General features: G+C 44.3%; 1 protein-coding gene across 2 annotated transcripts; it reads left to right on the plus strand.

Annotated features, from left to right (window-relative positions):
• Positions 1-380: 380 nt before the first annotated feature.
• LOC129169853 (calmodulin-regulated spectrin-associated protein 1-B-like) lies at positions 381-14,416 on the plus strand. Of its 2 annotated transcripts, XM_054756712.1 has the most exons (19): positions 381-711; positions 1,093-1,271; positions 4,776-5,038; positions 5,128-5,289; positions 5,350-5,430; positions 6,312-6,371; positions 6,519-6,660; positions 6,770-6,909; positions 7,267-7,363; positions 7,493-7,619; positions 7,782-7,867; positions 7,966-8,047; positions 8,177-10,487; positions 10,567-10,703; positions 10,774-10,982; positions 11,089-11,176; positions 12,277-12,398; positions 12,678-12,796; positions 12,873-14,416. In XM_054756712.1, exons 2-19 carry the CDS (start codon positions 1,094-1,096, stop codon positions 13,161-13,163), a joined length of 4,695 nt encoding a protein of 1,564 aa, XP_054612687.1. In that variant the 5' UTR covers positions 381-711; position 1,093; the 3' UTR covers positions 13,164-14,416. The 2 variants fall into 2 exon arrangements, with proteins under 2 accessions (XP_054612687.1, XP_054612688.1); XM_054756713.1 differs by lacking the exon at positions 6,312-6,371.
• The last annotated feature ends 335 nt before the right edge of the window (positions 14,417-14,751 follow it).

Consider the following 14,751-nt stretch of genomic DNA (forward strand, 5'->3'; position numbering starts at 1 on the left):
TCAGTTAAGAGACATTTGGTATTTTAGATATCCAAATATATATATTTAATGTAAAAATTTCATTATGGAAATATTCTCTATACAGATACATACTCTTATTCATAATACTAAAAATGATAAATAAAAAAACCCATCAAAATTACATTAGTTCACACACATTAGTCCAGCACTTTATGCACTATACTTTATGCAGAACCAATGCGGCAATGTCAATAGTTAGTGATTAAATAGTTGTACAAGTATCCAAGTATAAAATAATGAATTATTATTAGAGCATCGAGAATGGAGCGAGGTGTCGCTCAGTGCTATAATCTATCCGTTTACACGCGCCTACATCGCCCCCAGCAGGCAAAAATATGTACTACAGCCATGCTAGCTCATGACTCCCGTCCCCATAGAGACAAGCTCCTACAACCGCTAATCTCCCACCCTCAGCAGCAGCGATGCCAGCAAATATCAATTAGCCAGGCGTTTGGACATTCGTAGTTTTCCTCGAAAATCGTCCTCCCTGTGGTTGCCAAACAGATTTTGTTTCATTTATTACTACCGGATTAACCACCATCCCTGGCAAGCCGCGGCTTTATCTAGAGAGGCCGGAGATTTGTTTCGCGGGGCGGGGAGGAGTCCTCGTCATCTCGCCGCTAGCGAGTATGCTCTCGTAACAACACAAGACCGCAGCAGAGCCGAGACAGAGCCAATGTGTTCGTAAAGGTGAGCTTTTTTGCATATGTTTTTAAAACCATAAACGCCGATGTTTTGTCGTAGTTTAGCTAGCTAGCTACATCAAAAGAGAGCTTCCATCCACCGGTCAACCTGTCAAGCTTCTAGGCGGCTAACTGACATCAACATGCTAACTGCGCTTCATTTGTTTTTTTTATGTATTAATTAAACTGTCAACAGCTGCACACAGCCTAAAAAGCATGTCAGTCAAATATATAGGTGGAATTTTATGTAATATCGACGCATGCAAGAATGTTTTTGTGTGTGATCCAGTGACAGACAACAGCTTGTGTGTTCTTCACGGATGACGTCACACTCTCACCTGCAAGCAATGGTGCCAATGCACGGTACTGTTTGTGTGTCTTTGTACAGGATGGATGTGGAGGTGAGTGCTGGGCAGGGGGGCAGCACCAGGAGGAGAGCAGAGGAGGATGGTGGTGAAGGAGGGGGAGGCATGGAGGTTTTGGTAGTACCACTGGACCTGTACGACTCTGCAAGAGCCAAAATAGAAGCAAATCTCCGCTGGCTGTTGGCCAAAGCTTATGGCATTGGTAAGACGTCCTCTCTGCTTTCACTGACTCAGACTCAGCATGTTTTTTACACAGTACAGCTACAATGGTGTTTGTTGGTAATGAGACAGGTCATTAAACCAGATAAATAGCTTTTTAATTTCACCCAACCATTAAATATACAGGATTATTATCTGAAAGGTTACATTGTCTGATGGAGCTCCAGCAGGACTTCTAGTAGCACGCAACAGAGCTCCAAGTGAGAGAGCAGTCGGCAAGCCCGGTGTCTTCCACCGCTGAGAGAGGCTGGCCATCTAGTCCGATGAATTCAATTATTTTCTCTGTAGCATGTTGTTTTAAATTAAGAAAAATACAGTATTACAGTACTTGTTCATTCAGCCCCAGAGTTGTTCAAATACTCATCTGCCGCAAGTACCAGGTATCTACGAGGTGTAATTAAGGCCTCGTTCTTTTTGGGTAAATGTTGAAATGTTTTTGTAACTTTTTCTCACTTTCTCTTTAAAATACATGGTAAGCTACAGCTTTACAGATGCCATGAGTGCCATGAGGCAGCATGTGTCGTGGTAAATACGTCAGCTGCAACACGTGGGAGGCGTCAGTCATCGTAAAAGCAACTATAACCACTTATTTGGTGTCTATTTGAGATGAAGTGGTGGTTTGTGCACCGAGTGTGTAATTTGGCCCCTGCATCGATTAGAGCAGATGCTGCTCTTTGAGGAAGTACAGTGTACAAACTAGTAATTACTGTGGTTGTATTTTTTGGTGGCTTCAGGCAATAAGTTATTGGTACATACAGCGCGCATACATACATCACTACACTATCTTTTTAAAGTCCAACCGTGTGTTAATGTCAGTGTAAGACTAACAAAAAAAACACAATTCAGTCTTCATGTTGTGGGCAGACAGTCATGCTAGCCCCTCATGTGCCAAAGGCTTTTATACACAGGTCACTAGCCTTGCCAGCTCTTGACGAGCTTCACTAAAGCTGCTCTACATGGAGAGGCTGTGAGCTAATGTGTGGAAACTACCCATTCGAAGTGGGTTTTTGTGTCACTCCCTGGCTGCTCTCTGGAGGGAGCGTGAGCTCCAGGTCAGGCATTCAGTCATCAGTCATAAAAATTAGGCATTTTTAAGAAATGAAAAACTCATATTGACTGCATCAGCCTCATTGCTGAATTACTTTCAATGCTCCTTTGCACGGTGCTGGGATGTTTCATTTCATGTTGGTCATCCTGCATCTTATTTTGTTGTATATATTGTGAACGGTCACTTTGTGGTTCAAGGTTGACTTCTATGTGCCAGGGTACAGATCAGATGCCCATAATAAACACCAACCCCAGTGGAGCTTCTGCTAATCTGATTGGCTCCTCCTGACGTCAGCTGTGTCGGCAGTACAGAGGCTTCATGACACCTCCTGTTTTTCTTTTTTTGATCACAGAATTGACTGAGTGTGATATAAATAGTTTATACAATAGCCGATGGCAGCAGCATGCGTTGACTTTTATTTTTCTCTGGAGGTGTTAACTTAGTGTAGAATTTAATTGCTCATTGCTCAATATCAAATTGCACATTTGCTGTTTTAGTGGCATCATTTTAGTCATGTCACGTTCATTTAAACGACAAATCTATGCATGAAACATACTTCCGCATGATTCGAAGGATGCAAACCAACTCAACCAACCTAACGTGATATGAATTGTTGCCATTTAATATTTGCTAAGTCTTCGCCAGCTATAGTGTCTGTGTAGTGCAATTCACACTGTGTGCATTTTCGGTAATGCAGTCCACAGTCACACATTCTCATTAGATTAAGTAGCAAATGCAGTGCACAGTGTTGTTCATCTGTCCTGGAGAGAAAGTCACATGTTTAAGTGTTTAATGGGATTGAAGCTGAAGATGCAAGTCTGCGCGTGTAGTTGAACAATGTACTGTATACCTGTAGTTCAATTATATTGATGTTTTGCCTCTTTATGGGAGTCCAAACAAAAAGAAAAAAACAGTAAAGTAGTATAGCTGATAGTTGCATCAGCTTGCGTGCCATGTTTCTAAACATACGTCTTGTGGTGAGAATAGTTTTGTTTGCCCCTGCAGAAATGAGAAGCTGACAGCTCTGCCCTGACTGTCATCAAGATCTCTTGACCTGATAGAGTAGGCTTCTCCGCACCCCTCCTCCGTGCACATGTTGATGTTAAATATCTGTGATATATTAGGATTAAGCAGGTCCTTGCGTCTCTTTACTGCTATTCTCCACAGCCTTGCACCCACCACAAAACAATCCAGTGATCCTGCCAGGGGAGGTGGACCCCCTTACCAGGGTTGGCATCCCCCATCATCATCTCCAGAGCAACCAGGCAGGATGAGGGCACATCGAGGAGACAGCTTCTGAAATGGGCTAGTGGCCCAAGAGATGAAAGAAAGAAATTATGTCTTTTGAAAGCTGTTCTCTGCTATAATATACCACCTGCCTTAATTAATCATCAATTTTGTTTTATTAGTATCTTTACAAATGCAGAATTTTGGACACACTACTACAGACTAGGGCCGCACAGTTGCTGAGTGGTTAGCATGTTGGCCACAGTCAGGAGATTGGGAAGATCTGGGTTCGGATCTCACAAAGACTTGGGCATCCCTGTGTGGAGTTTGCATGTTCTCCCCGTGCGTGCGTGGGTTTTCTCCAGGTGCTCCGGTTTCCTCCCACAGTCCAAAAACATGCATGTTAGGTTAATTGGAGACTCTAAATTGTATGAATGTGAGTGTGAATGTTTGTTTGTCTATATGAGCGATTGACTGGCGACTGGTCCAGTGTGTACCGCGCCTCTCGCCCGAAGTCAGCTGGGATAGGCTCCAGCATACCTGCGACCCTTGTGAGGATAAGCGGCATAGAAGATGGATGGATACTACTGACTACTGTGTGCACACATCTGAAGGTCCTCCTCACAATCTCTGCTCTTAATCAACCCAGTAGCTCTGGATTAGCGTCTCCAAGGTGTACCGAAATAGCCACCCCATGCCTTCGTCACCCAGCAGGGAAACACCAGGCCTGGCTGGGACAACAACATCAGCTTTTTAATCACCGCTAAGTCGTGTTAGCTCATCGGTTTTAAGCCTCTGGCGCACGGTCTCAGTGGTAGCTACCTTGTCGTGGTGGTTTACTTGGCTCACCGATAGACAATCTAATTCCATCATAGTCAGCATCCTCAGTGTCTCTGTTATGTAACACGTATTGCTGGACAGCATGGCTTCTCAAACTGTGATGTGAGTCCCACTGGTGGTACGTGGGCTCCATCTAGTGGTACTTGGGATTTTTTTATTTAATTTAATTTTATTTTAAAGAATGTACTTATAAAATAAAAGTACAAATACACCAGTCATTGAATTAAAATACAATTTCCTTTAAATAAGAATGTTTAACTCACCACATGCACCACACGCAGGTGGTACTTGGAGTAAAAAGAACCATTGCTAGTTTGATTGTGGATGCAAAGATGGTCATTTAATGATGCATGCATTGTCTCTTTCCCCCAGATCACATCCCTGAGGACCTGCGGGACCCCTTCTATACTGACCAGTATGAGCAGGAGCACATCAAGCCCCCTGTCATACACCTGCTGCTCTCGGGGGAGATCTACTGCCGGGTGTGCAGGCTCATCTTGCGTGCCGAGCAAGCCGCCTCTCTCCAAAGCCCAAAGTATGTGCTCCAGGCCCTCTCTTCAAGGGGCATCCACGTGCTGGACTCTGAGGACACACACATCTCCACTCTGGATCTTAGTGCCGTTCCTGTCAAGATAGTGCGTCCTCTTTGTTTTTTGTTACTAGGATTGGGAATGCACAATTTTTTTTTAATCCACAATACTCTTGTGTGTCGTCTTTTCTGTAGAGCCCCCACATGCACCTGATCGATGCCCTCATGATGGCCTACACAATGGAGATGATCAGCGTAGAGAAGGTGGTGTCCAGTGTCAAGCGTTTCTCCAACTTCAGTGCCTCCAAGGAGCGACCGTTCGATCTGGAAGATGCGATGGTCTTTTGGATCAACAAGGTGAGAAAGTGAGCCACAGTGTTTGCATTCATGCGTGGTGATTTGTCTTTGTCGCTGAAGGTGACCACGAAGATGAGGGCTATTTCAGAAAAGGAGCTGAAGATGAAGCAGCACCTGCTGGACTCGCCAAGCCACGAGAAGGTAAACAAAGCAGTGCAGTTATTGCTTCTTTACTTTAGTAACTGTTTTGATGCTTTAACAGTATAAATATCATGACATCATAGCAATGGCACACAGTCTTACAGGCCAGTTAAAGCAAAGTAGAGGAAAACAACGTGGTACATTGTAATGTTCTTACCATACTGTAAACAACAAACACAGACCGCTTTGAATCCTTGCTCTATGTTACATTACATCTGCACCATATAGTGCCATACAAATGACATTGGAACCTCAAAGGGAAGCCAAAAATTGGTATGGTATGGATTGGACTCACTTTCACTGTCACATCTTCTAAATGCCTCCAGTCCATCCCTTTGATGCCCATTTGTTTCTTTTGTGACGCCGTGATAACCAAGGAGCCTATGAGTCCATTACTATCTGAACCTTGTCTGCTGCTCTTCCTGTTTGTCTCCCCCACCAAATATCCTCCCGTTGTGCCACTTGGATGCTAGTCTCCCTCTAAATGGTACTGGAAGCTGGTACCTGTAAGTTTGATGAATGAAGCAGCTCCCTGCTGTGTATATATATATGGATATGTATGTGTGTATGTCTTTGTGGCGTGTATGTGTGTCTGTGTCTAAACCTCCAGTAAGTATGAATAACGCAACAAACGAGCAGTTCTCTAGAAGAGTCTTCGAAGATGCCTACAGAAAATGCAGCAAAGATGACATTACCCTTTTATTTTTCACTGCCTAATATTTCCGCACACCTGCCACCCTGTTTGTTCTCTGCATGCAAACTTAACTCATTTTAGTCCTGAAGCACAGGAACCTGCCGGGAGTTACTCTGCCATTTACGGTTTGCCGCCTTTGTGTGCATGGACATCATCCCAGTCATTTTTTTTCCTCTTTCCCCACCAGCCTGATATATTGCATGCTCTGGCCCATTGTCTGTTGGAACCTGTGGAGTTCTCCCGTGTGGTAATGTACCCAGCTCTTTTTTTCATCCCATCCTGACTCCCCCGTTAATGATAATGACACATAGGTAGGTAGGCAGGTAGACAATGTAATGGTAAGAAATATTTGGCCGCTGATGAGACATGTTGATGAACTTTACACCTTTTTCAGGTGCGCTATCGCAGGGATCACCTGTCAGGACGAACACTTCAGCACTTCCCGCTGGTTGATGACCTATGCAAAGATGTGTGTGATGGTGCAGCTCTTCTGGCCTTGATCCACTTCTATTGCCCCGAAGTCATTAGACTTGAAGGTATGGTTGCAGCCCTTATTCCACTACTTAGTTGTCACAAGCCTATATTATGATTTATGACCTTCTTCTAATAATGACAACTTTTGCCGTTCTTGCATTCTGTTTGCAGATATCTGCTTGAAGGATGTCCTTTCAATAGCAGACAGCATGTACAACATCCAGCTGCTGAAGGAGTTTTCCAATAAATACTTGAACAAGTGCTTCTATCTGAAGCCAGAGGACATGCTGTATTGTCCTCTGGTGCTGAGGGTGAGCCAGTGACATGATTAAAGAAATTATAGAAATACAGTGAAAATGATTTTAAAATCCTATAAAATATTTCCATAATGAAGAAAATTATTTCCACACACTGCTACACACCTTAAACCACTCAGGTTTGTGTGTGAAATTATCACTGAAATGTCCTGGAAAAATACTGGGGGAAAAGTGGGAACCTGGATTGAACCATCCCTAACTGCTGTGTTGGCCTCTGGAGGGCAGTAGAATACGTACATAACAGTACAATCCAGCCATAAAGTGGTTTCATCACAGTATACTGTATGAAGGACACAGGCAAACAGACTTCTTTTTTTGACAATACAGTACTTGTCTTCCCTCCTCTTGCAGAATAACATGATGGTGTTCATCGCAGAGCTCTTCTGGTGGTTTGAAATTGTGAAGCCAGACTTTGTACAACCCAGGGACCTTAAGGAAACCAGAGATGGTAAACACAAAGACTTTACTTGGATTCTAATGCTCGTTTAGTTCTGCTATGTTAGTGTTTCTTTTTAAACAAGATACAAACCAAGCTGCAGTGTGTTCTTGCAATGGTCCACTTATGACATCTTTACAGCGAGATTACTGCTGCAGCCTAAGAGCTCTCGACCCCACGCATCCATCTCCAGTGTCACAAAACGCAGTTTCTCGGCGACAGTAAATGCTGCTGACATCTTGACCTCACCTCCAATCCCAGACCCCAGGTGCAGTTAATTAGAATCTGCTGTTATCACAGAAGGATGTGTTATTAACACATTGTTGTGAAATTATTGTTGTTGGAGGTTATCAGAAAATCAATCGTAGAAAAATAATTTAACTTTTGTTAACTCCTTTTATGTATATAAGAAATGTACATTCTCTTATAGCACTGTAAAAAGCACTACAAGCGCTCATCACTCTTTAGTGCCTCTAAGACAGAGACATCCATGGGGAGTTGAGGATGATGGCACAGGTAATATAATATGATATATCTGTGCAGACTCGTATTCAGACTTTACATAACCATAATGATGGGCTGGCAAGAAGATTAATATTTTCTTTATGCTGCAGTGAGGAATCTGTGCAACTCTCTGACACGTACAGATGAGAAGTTTCAGTGTTCACCACAAGCCCGGCCAGAGAGGAGGCAGAGGTGAGCATTCACGTTTTACTCTTTAAGAGGACACATTTTGAAGTACATCTGCACAGTCTGTGATTTAAAAAATCAGCGCTTACAAAAATGCATATGTTTCTTTAATACTGATGCTATGTTTCTGCCCAGGCCTTTGTCCCAGCCAGCACCTTATGCCTTGCATTTCCCATCTCCAGAGGATAATGCAGACAGTATTAGCCTTGCTCGCTCCATCAGCAAAGACAGCTTGGCTTCCAACATCATGACACCAAAGCACATGCTAGGTTCAGGTCGTCAGCTGCATCAGCACCGACTCAGTGGGCAAAGCCTCCTCAGTCACATTCGCATTGAGGACGAGGAGGAAATATTAGAGGAGGAGGAGCTGGTTGCTGTGATACATCCTTCGGCTTTTCCCATACGTCCACACAGGAGCGACATGGAGCAGGATGAATTAGAAATCCCCAATACAACCTCACCAAGGAGGATCTCGAACACCAATTGCTCTCCTTGTCTCGCCATGGACGTCTTAACCCCCGACTTGCAAGCGGACAGCTACTACCTGGAGCCCCTGTTGCCTGCCATCCCAAAGCCAGCCAAAGAGAAGAGTGTCATCCTGAACAAGGAGGAGGAGAGTGGGGAGAGTCGCTTCAGATCAGCGCAACCTGTCATGAAAACAACCACGGATGTCCCGCATAAATCACAACGGAAATCTCCAGTGTCTGAATGTAGTAAATTTACCTTTAAACCCACAGCTGTGGTAGACTCTGTCCCCAACATTTCTCTCCCGCCACCCAGAAAAGGGTCGACACATACTTCTATGTCAGTGAAGAAACAGCCCCAAGGCTTCTTCCTTCACTTGTCTGGGGAGCCAGACTGCCACAGTCATCTTTTTTCTGATCCAGAGGTAGGGCTGGACTCTGACTCGGATATAGCAGATTTTGAGGAAGATGACGAGGATGGCGAACTGATCGACCAGAGAGGAAAGGGAACTGCTTTAGTGCGAGGACAGATGTGTGAATTCTCAGAGGTTGAGTCAGCCAAGCTGAGAGAGGACCTGAAATTGAGTGAGCGAGACGATAAGGATGACGGAAGTGGACGCTCCAGCCCGTGCCTCAGTACTGTATCCTGTGCAAGCAGCTGCAGCGCTTCAGGCAGCGCAAGTGTCAGAATGACCAGCTTTGCAGAAAGAAAGCTGCTCAAGCTCAGCCTCCGTGAGGGTTTCTCCAGCACCAGCAGCTCCCAGAAGACCACGCCCGATCATTCCGAGATTACTCCTTGGCAGTTGAAAAGTGAGGGTAGCCCCGGATGGCAAGGTAAAGACCCTGGTTCTGTGGTGAAGAAGACTATAATGGAAAGTCCTCCCGTTGTGCCTTCAGAACTGCTGCAGCTTCACATGCAACTCGAAGAGCAAAGGCGTGCAATTGAGTACCAGAAGAAGAGAATGGAGACCTTGTCAGCACGACAAAGGCTGAAATTAGGTAAAGCTGCATTCTTGAATATTGTAAAGAAGGGTGAAGGGAAGAGTGATACACTTCCCCTGCCTCTGAAACACTCACCTTCTGCAGAACTATCAGGTGCTGAGAAAGTAAAGACACACTCCTGCAAAGATGACTCCTGTCTTGAGGTACTAAAGGTTCAGGCAAAGGCAGAAGGAAGACAGATGAATATTGATAACAGGTTGAAAACGATAGCTCAGTTTAGGGCTTCTGAATCTGACATGAATGACTGCTCCCACTCCATAGACCTCCTCAATGAGGCAATCAGTGCTATCCAGCAGCAGATGCAGCAGCTCTCATTGCAGCAAGACCTGCTTATGAAGAAGACTGCGGTCTCACCTCCAGAACCTAAAGAGCCAGACCAGAAAGCAACTCCTAACTTAATGCACTCTCCCACGCTAGAGTCCAAAGCTTTCGCAGTCCACTTTGTTGACTTCAGTGACAGCAATTCTACTCCCACTCGTCGTCCTCCCAAGCTGAGCTCCAGCCAGCGAAGCAAAACCTCAGATCCCAAGCAGGGTCAAAAGAATGGTAAGATGTCCGATACTGAAGGTGCAACATCCCCAAGAGAGAGTACAGGCGGAGGCCAGGATGCCGGAGTTACCGCTGAGAGCTCCAGGCAAGAGAGAAATTTTCGAAGACGCACAACCTTCAGAATCCATAATGACCAAGGCAGCACCAAAGAGGAACGCTGTCTATCTCCTGTTAAAGCTGTCAAATCTCAGTCACAGGACACAACAGTCTCCAACATGACTCCATCACACTCAAATACAGAACATGACGAGAACAAGGTTGACAGCTCAGGGACAGAATCTGTGGGTGGAGAAGAGAGCACCAGGATCAAAGGTCAGCTGATTGAGGTTGACCTATCCGAGCTGAAGGAGCCTGCGGAGGATGCGAGCGCTGACATGACAGATGGCAAAACAGAAGGCGAGCAGAAAAACGTGCTTGGCTTTTTCTTTAAGGTGAACTTGAACACGAGTGACATGCGACGTGGCGCATCAAGAGTCTAACCTCTCACCGACTGGTTCGCCTTTTTCCCAGGATGAAGAGAAGGCCGAGGATGAGATGGCCAAACGCCGCGCTGCCTTCCTCCTCAAACAGCAGCGCAAAGCAGAGGAGGCGAGATTACGCAAACAGCAGCAGGGAGTAGAAAGCGAACTTAAGCGTGATGAAGCCAGGTACACTTGTACATAATAATTACAAGTTGAGTGTGCATCTGCAGGAGGTGTTGATTTACTTTTCTTGCAGGCGTAAGGCAGAAGAAGATAGAGTTCGTAAAGAGGAGGAGAAGGCCAGACGAGAGCTAATCAAGCAGGAATACCTGCGTAGGAAACAGCAGGCGCTGATGGAAGAGCAGGGTCAGGTTAAGCCAAGGCCCAGGCTTAAATCCCGCAAGAGCAGACCTAAATCGCTGCACCGTGGTGACTTTAATAGCCCCTGTAAAGGATCCACAACACGTAAGAACAGCATGCACCTTGGCGTAGGGTAGCATAACAGTAGCCTACGATATTAAAGACGAATATTGATGAACAAAAAGTAACTGGTACTATGTGGTACTTTTAGCTGATCTAAGCTGCAGTCATCGAGGGTCCACGTTGTCTTTGGCCACAGAGGCGGACAGTGTCATCTCTGGAGAGGCGGAATCACAGAGGTGAAACCTCCTTCACGTTCACAGAGCTACAGAGCATAAATGCTGTCAATCTAGCCAGGGCGTGTATTCACCGAAATCGCAAAGAGCATGGGGCGTTAATTGGAGTTATGGGCGCCACACACGGGAGGCGACAAACGACTGCGATTGGCGAAACTCATCGCCAACGCGTAGCAAACCATGCACACGGGAGGCGACGAGCGTCTATGACTAGCGACACCCGTGAGCTACGTGTTCACAGGCAGAGCGAATTGTACGAGTCTCCCACGGTTTTGATTGGCTGTCAGATGTGGAGGGAAGTTGAGGGTATCAAAGTAGTTCAGAGGAGGAAAAGCGGCCGGTGTTGATCGAGTACTCTTGCTAGTACCGGATCTTGCTAGTATTGAAGATAAACTTACATAAATGTCAGTGTAAAATAAATGTAAACTTACCCGACTTTCACAAGCATGAATTTTGCGTTTCGCTTGGCTGGAAGGTGACACGGGATAATCCCCCTATTGTGCAGGTTCCATTGAAAATTAATGGAGTAGAGGCGGTGTTGCCTCCCGTGTGTGGCGGCACTTAAGGCGATAATTGGAGATAATCTGTTATTGCTAGAATTTGAAAACTTAAAAATGATACACAATACAACAATCTTTTTCTGCTTTAATAATGGTTTTGGAGTGTGTGAAAACCTGGAAAAAACACAGCTGTCTTTGACCACATCGTAATTTATTGAGAAGTGTACCGTATTGCACAAAACAGCAGCAACAGAACCAGTGTTTTAATAGTGGCAAGGAACAATCTGCTCAGGCAGCATGAATACATTGGATGAGTTAATTATAAACAACAGAATGGAAAGTGTAAAACACATGACTTTCACACCAACAGCTGGGTAACAACCATTTTATAGCAAATACAGAGGTGGATAAAGCTGCAGGATGCAGACCACTCATGGTACTTCAAAAGCAGTTACTGCCATCTTGTGTAGTTAATAAAAACCGCAGCTGTTAATGCCACATGGCACTAAGTTGACACCCCAGTTAGCCATTAATTGGATCATTTACTGTACATGCAGTCCATTAGTGCAGTGACCAGATTCACGAGCTGAGTATCTCTTGCAGGGCGGAGTCAGTCTGCTCGACGGATTCATTCCCCGTGCTGAGCCGAGCCTCCAGCAGGAACATGGAGCGGGACTGGGAGAGCGGCTCCATTGCTTCCTCCATCACGTCCACTGAGTACAATGGTGAGCGGACACACTTGTGAAATATCTGTAAATATAGTTTTTACATAAAATCCAAGCCTAATGGAAACTACAAACATTGTCTGCTCGGGCCATTGGTAGTGTAGTGCGTCACGTACGAGCTGATTCCTTTGCAGCTGTTGGCCCCATTCACAATCAACAAGTCAGCAGCTCCACCATATAGGCCTTCTGATACTCCTCTCTATTAGTCAGACCCATCAAGACCCAAGATGATGACTAAGATTATAGCCATAACTTTTGGTTGTTTTGTGTCCATCAAAGGGCCCAAACTTTTCAAGGAGCCGAGCTCCAAATCCAACAAACCCATCATTATCAATGCCATTGCACACTGTTGCCTGGCTGGAAAGGTGAACGAGGCCCAGAAGAACATTATCCTGGAGGTCAGTGAGGGCAACTCTGAATCTCTTTTTGATTGTGTTTCCGGACTCCATATTTCTTTGCTGTCGTGTTTCACAGGAGCTGGAAAAGTGCGAGTCAAATCATCTCATCATCCTCTTCCGAGACGGCGGCTGCCAGTTCCGAGCCGTTTATTCATACACACCGGACACCGAGGAAATTGTCAAATTTACCGGCATGGGGCCGCGCATCATCAGCCACAAGATGATCGACCGGCTCTACAAATACAGCTCAGACCGCAAGCAGTTCACCGTCATCCCGGCCAAGTCGGTGTCGGCCAGTGTGGACGCCCTGACCATCCACAACCACCTGTGGCAGGTCAAGAGGCCAGGCAGCGCGAGGAAGAAGTGAGAAAAGGAAGTGGACACTTGGCACTTTTGTTCTTTTTACAACTGTTGGGCCGGACCCAATAACTATGACGTGTTCAGACCAAGCAATGATTTTTTTTTTTCTTTTAACTTTAAGACTAAGTGTTAACGAGAAGTCAGATTACAGTGAAGTAAAATGAAAATATCCCGCTCCCAAGTTATTATTTTTGTGTTACGAAATTTGTCAACTTTCAATGTGAAAAATGCCTGTTCTGAACACATCACAGATGCGATCATGACGGTCTGAGAGCGGCAATGTCTGAGAATACAAAACACAGCTACAGTAAATGCACTATTTTATTGTTTTGTTATTATTCTGCATGCCACACTTGTTTTAGCCCGTAGGTACGTCCTGCATTGTTTTGCCACTCTCGCTGATGGACTGATTGTCGCGTTGCACAGAATTTGGACCTTCAAGAGGAATGCTGCTAGACTTTGGCCCTGTCGATACAGAAGTGCAACTTGAATTGAGCAGTGGTGATTCTGACTTTTGACCAAAAAAAAAAAGGTTAGTTGTTTCTATTATGAGGATCAAGGCTCCTGGATTGTTCCTCAGTACTACTGATTACTACTACTTTTATGAGGAGAAACATTCATACTTTTAAGTGCTGGGATGTTTGCTATGATAGTGTGTGATATGTCTTGTTTGCTATTTAGCCTTTTCGCGGAAGCAAGGAACGCTATCTACATCCACCTTAGAATGTTTAAACTTTCTTTTTATTTTAAACGAAAAGTCTATCCTGCAGTAGAAAAACAAAGGCAACACAAACCTGTTCGTTGTTCCCGTGGAAGAAAAATGTTCTTATTGTTGGGAAAATTGTAATCCTCGACCGGCTCGCAACCATTTTTGTGACCTCTCACTGGATTCACTGGACAACAAACCAATGTTTTAAATGTAGCGTTTAACGCTCAACAAGCTGCCTGGTCGTTTCCCTTTACGACTGTCAACAGCCGTTGGTGGAACATGACGGCAAAAAACCCCTCTGCAAAATACTTGATATTTTTTGCTGCATTTTGTACATTTTTGAGTAGGATATTTTGTACCAATTATGTTTACTAAAATAACAAAACAGGCACTACTATGAGTTTATTCTGTTACAGTCCCATTTCATTGTATCCTAATGTATGTTAATTTATTTTGAAAATCTGTAATAAAAATGAAATGTGACTGTTGTAAAAAAAAAATTGATGTTGTAAAAAAGGACCGTTAAAAAAAAAAAAAAAAAAAACATACTACATACTACAACACATTATCTAGGCGTGAATGACACACTGAGAAAAGCTCTGGCTCTTTTGATGTCATTTAGCACCAGCTGCTGGTTTGCGTGTACAGACCCTGATTATAAGATTATTTCCGAGGGAAAATTACTTGACCGGTGCATCTCAATAAATTAAAATATTTTATTTCATATTCAAAATATTTATTCCATATATTGACTACACACAGAGTGATTAATTTCTTCATTTTATTATTATTTACAGCTAATAAAAAGCCCCAATTCAGTGTCATAAAATTGTAAAAATTGTCAAAAAGCTCAGTATTGTAAACTACTGATTCATGCCTTCAACGG

This window comes from Dunckerocampus dactyliophorus, chromosome 17 (assembly GCF_027744805.1).
Source record: "Dunckerocampus dactyliophorus isolate RoL2022-P2 chromosome 17, RoL_Ddac_1.1, whole genome shotgun sequence".
Taxonomy (NCBI): Eukaryota; Metazoa; Chordata; class Actinopteri; order Syngnathiformes; family Syngnathidae; genus Dunckerocampus; species Dunckerocampus dactyliophorus.

Coding starts and splice junctions, on each gene's coding strand:
- LOC129169853 (XM_054756712.1), top strand. CDS start 1,094: ATGGATGTGGAGGTGAGTGCTGGGCAGGGGGGCAGCACCAGGAGGAGA. Junction 5,039..5,127: donor GTGCCGTTCCTGTCAAGATA/GTGCGTCCTCTT, acceptor TCTTTTCTGTAG/AGCCCCCACATGCACCTGAT. Junction 5,431..6,311: donor ACTCGCCAAGCCACGAGAAG/GTAAACAAAGCA, acceptor TTTCCCCACCAG/CCTGATATATTGCATGCTCT.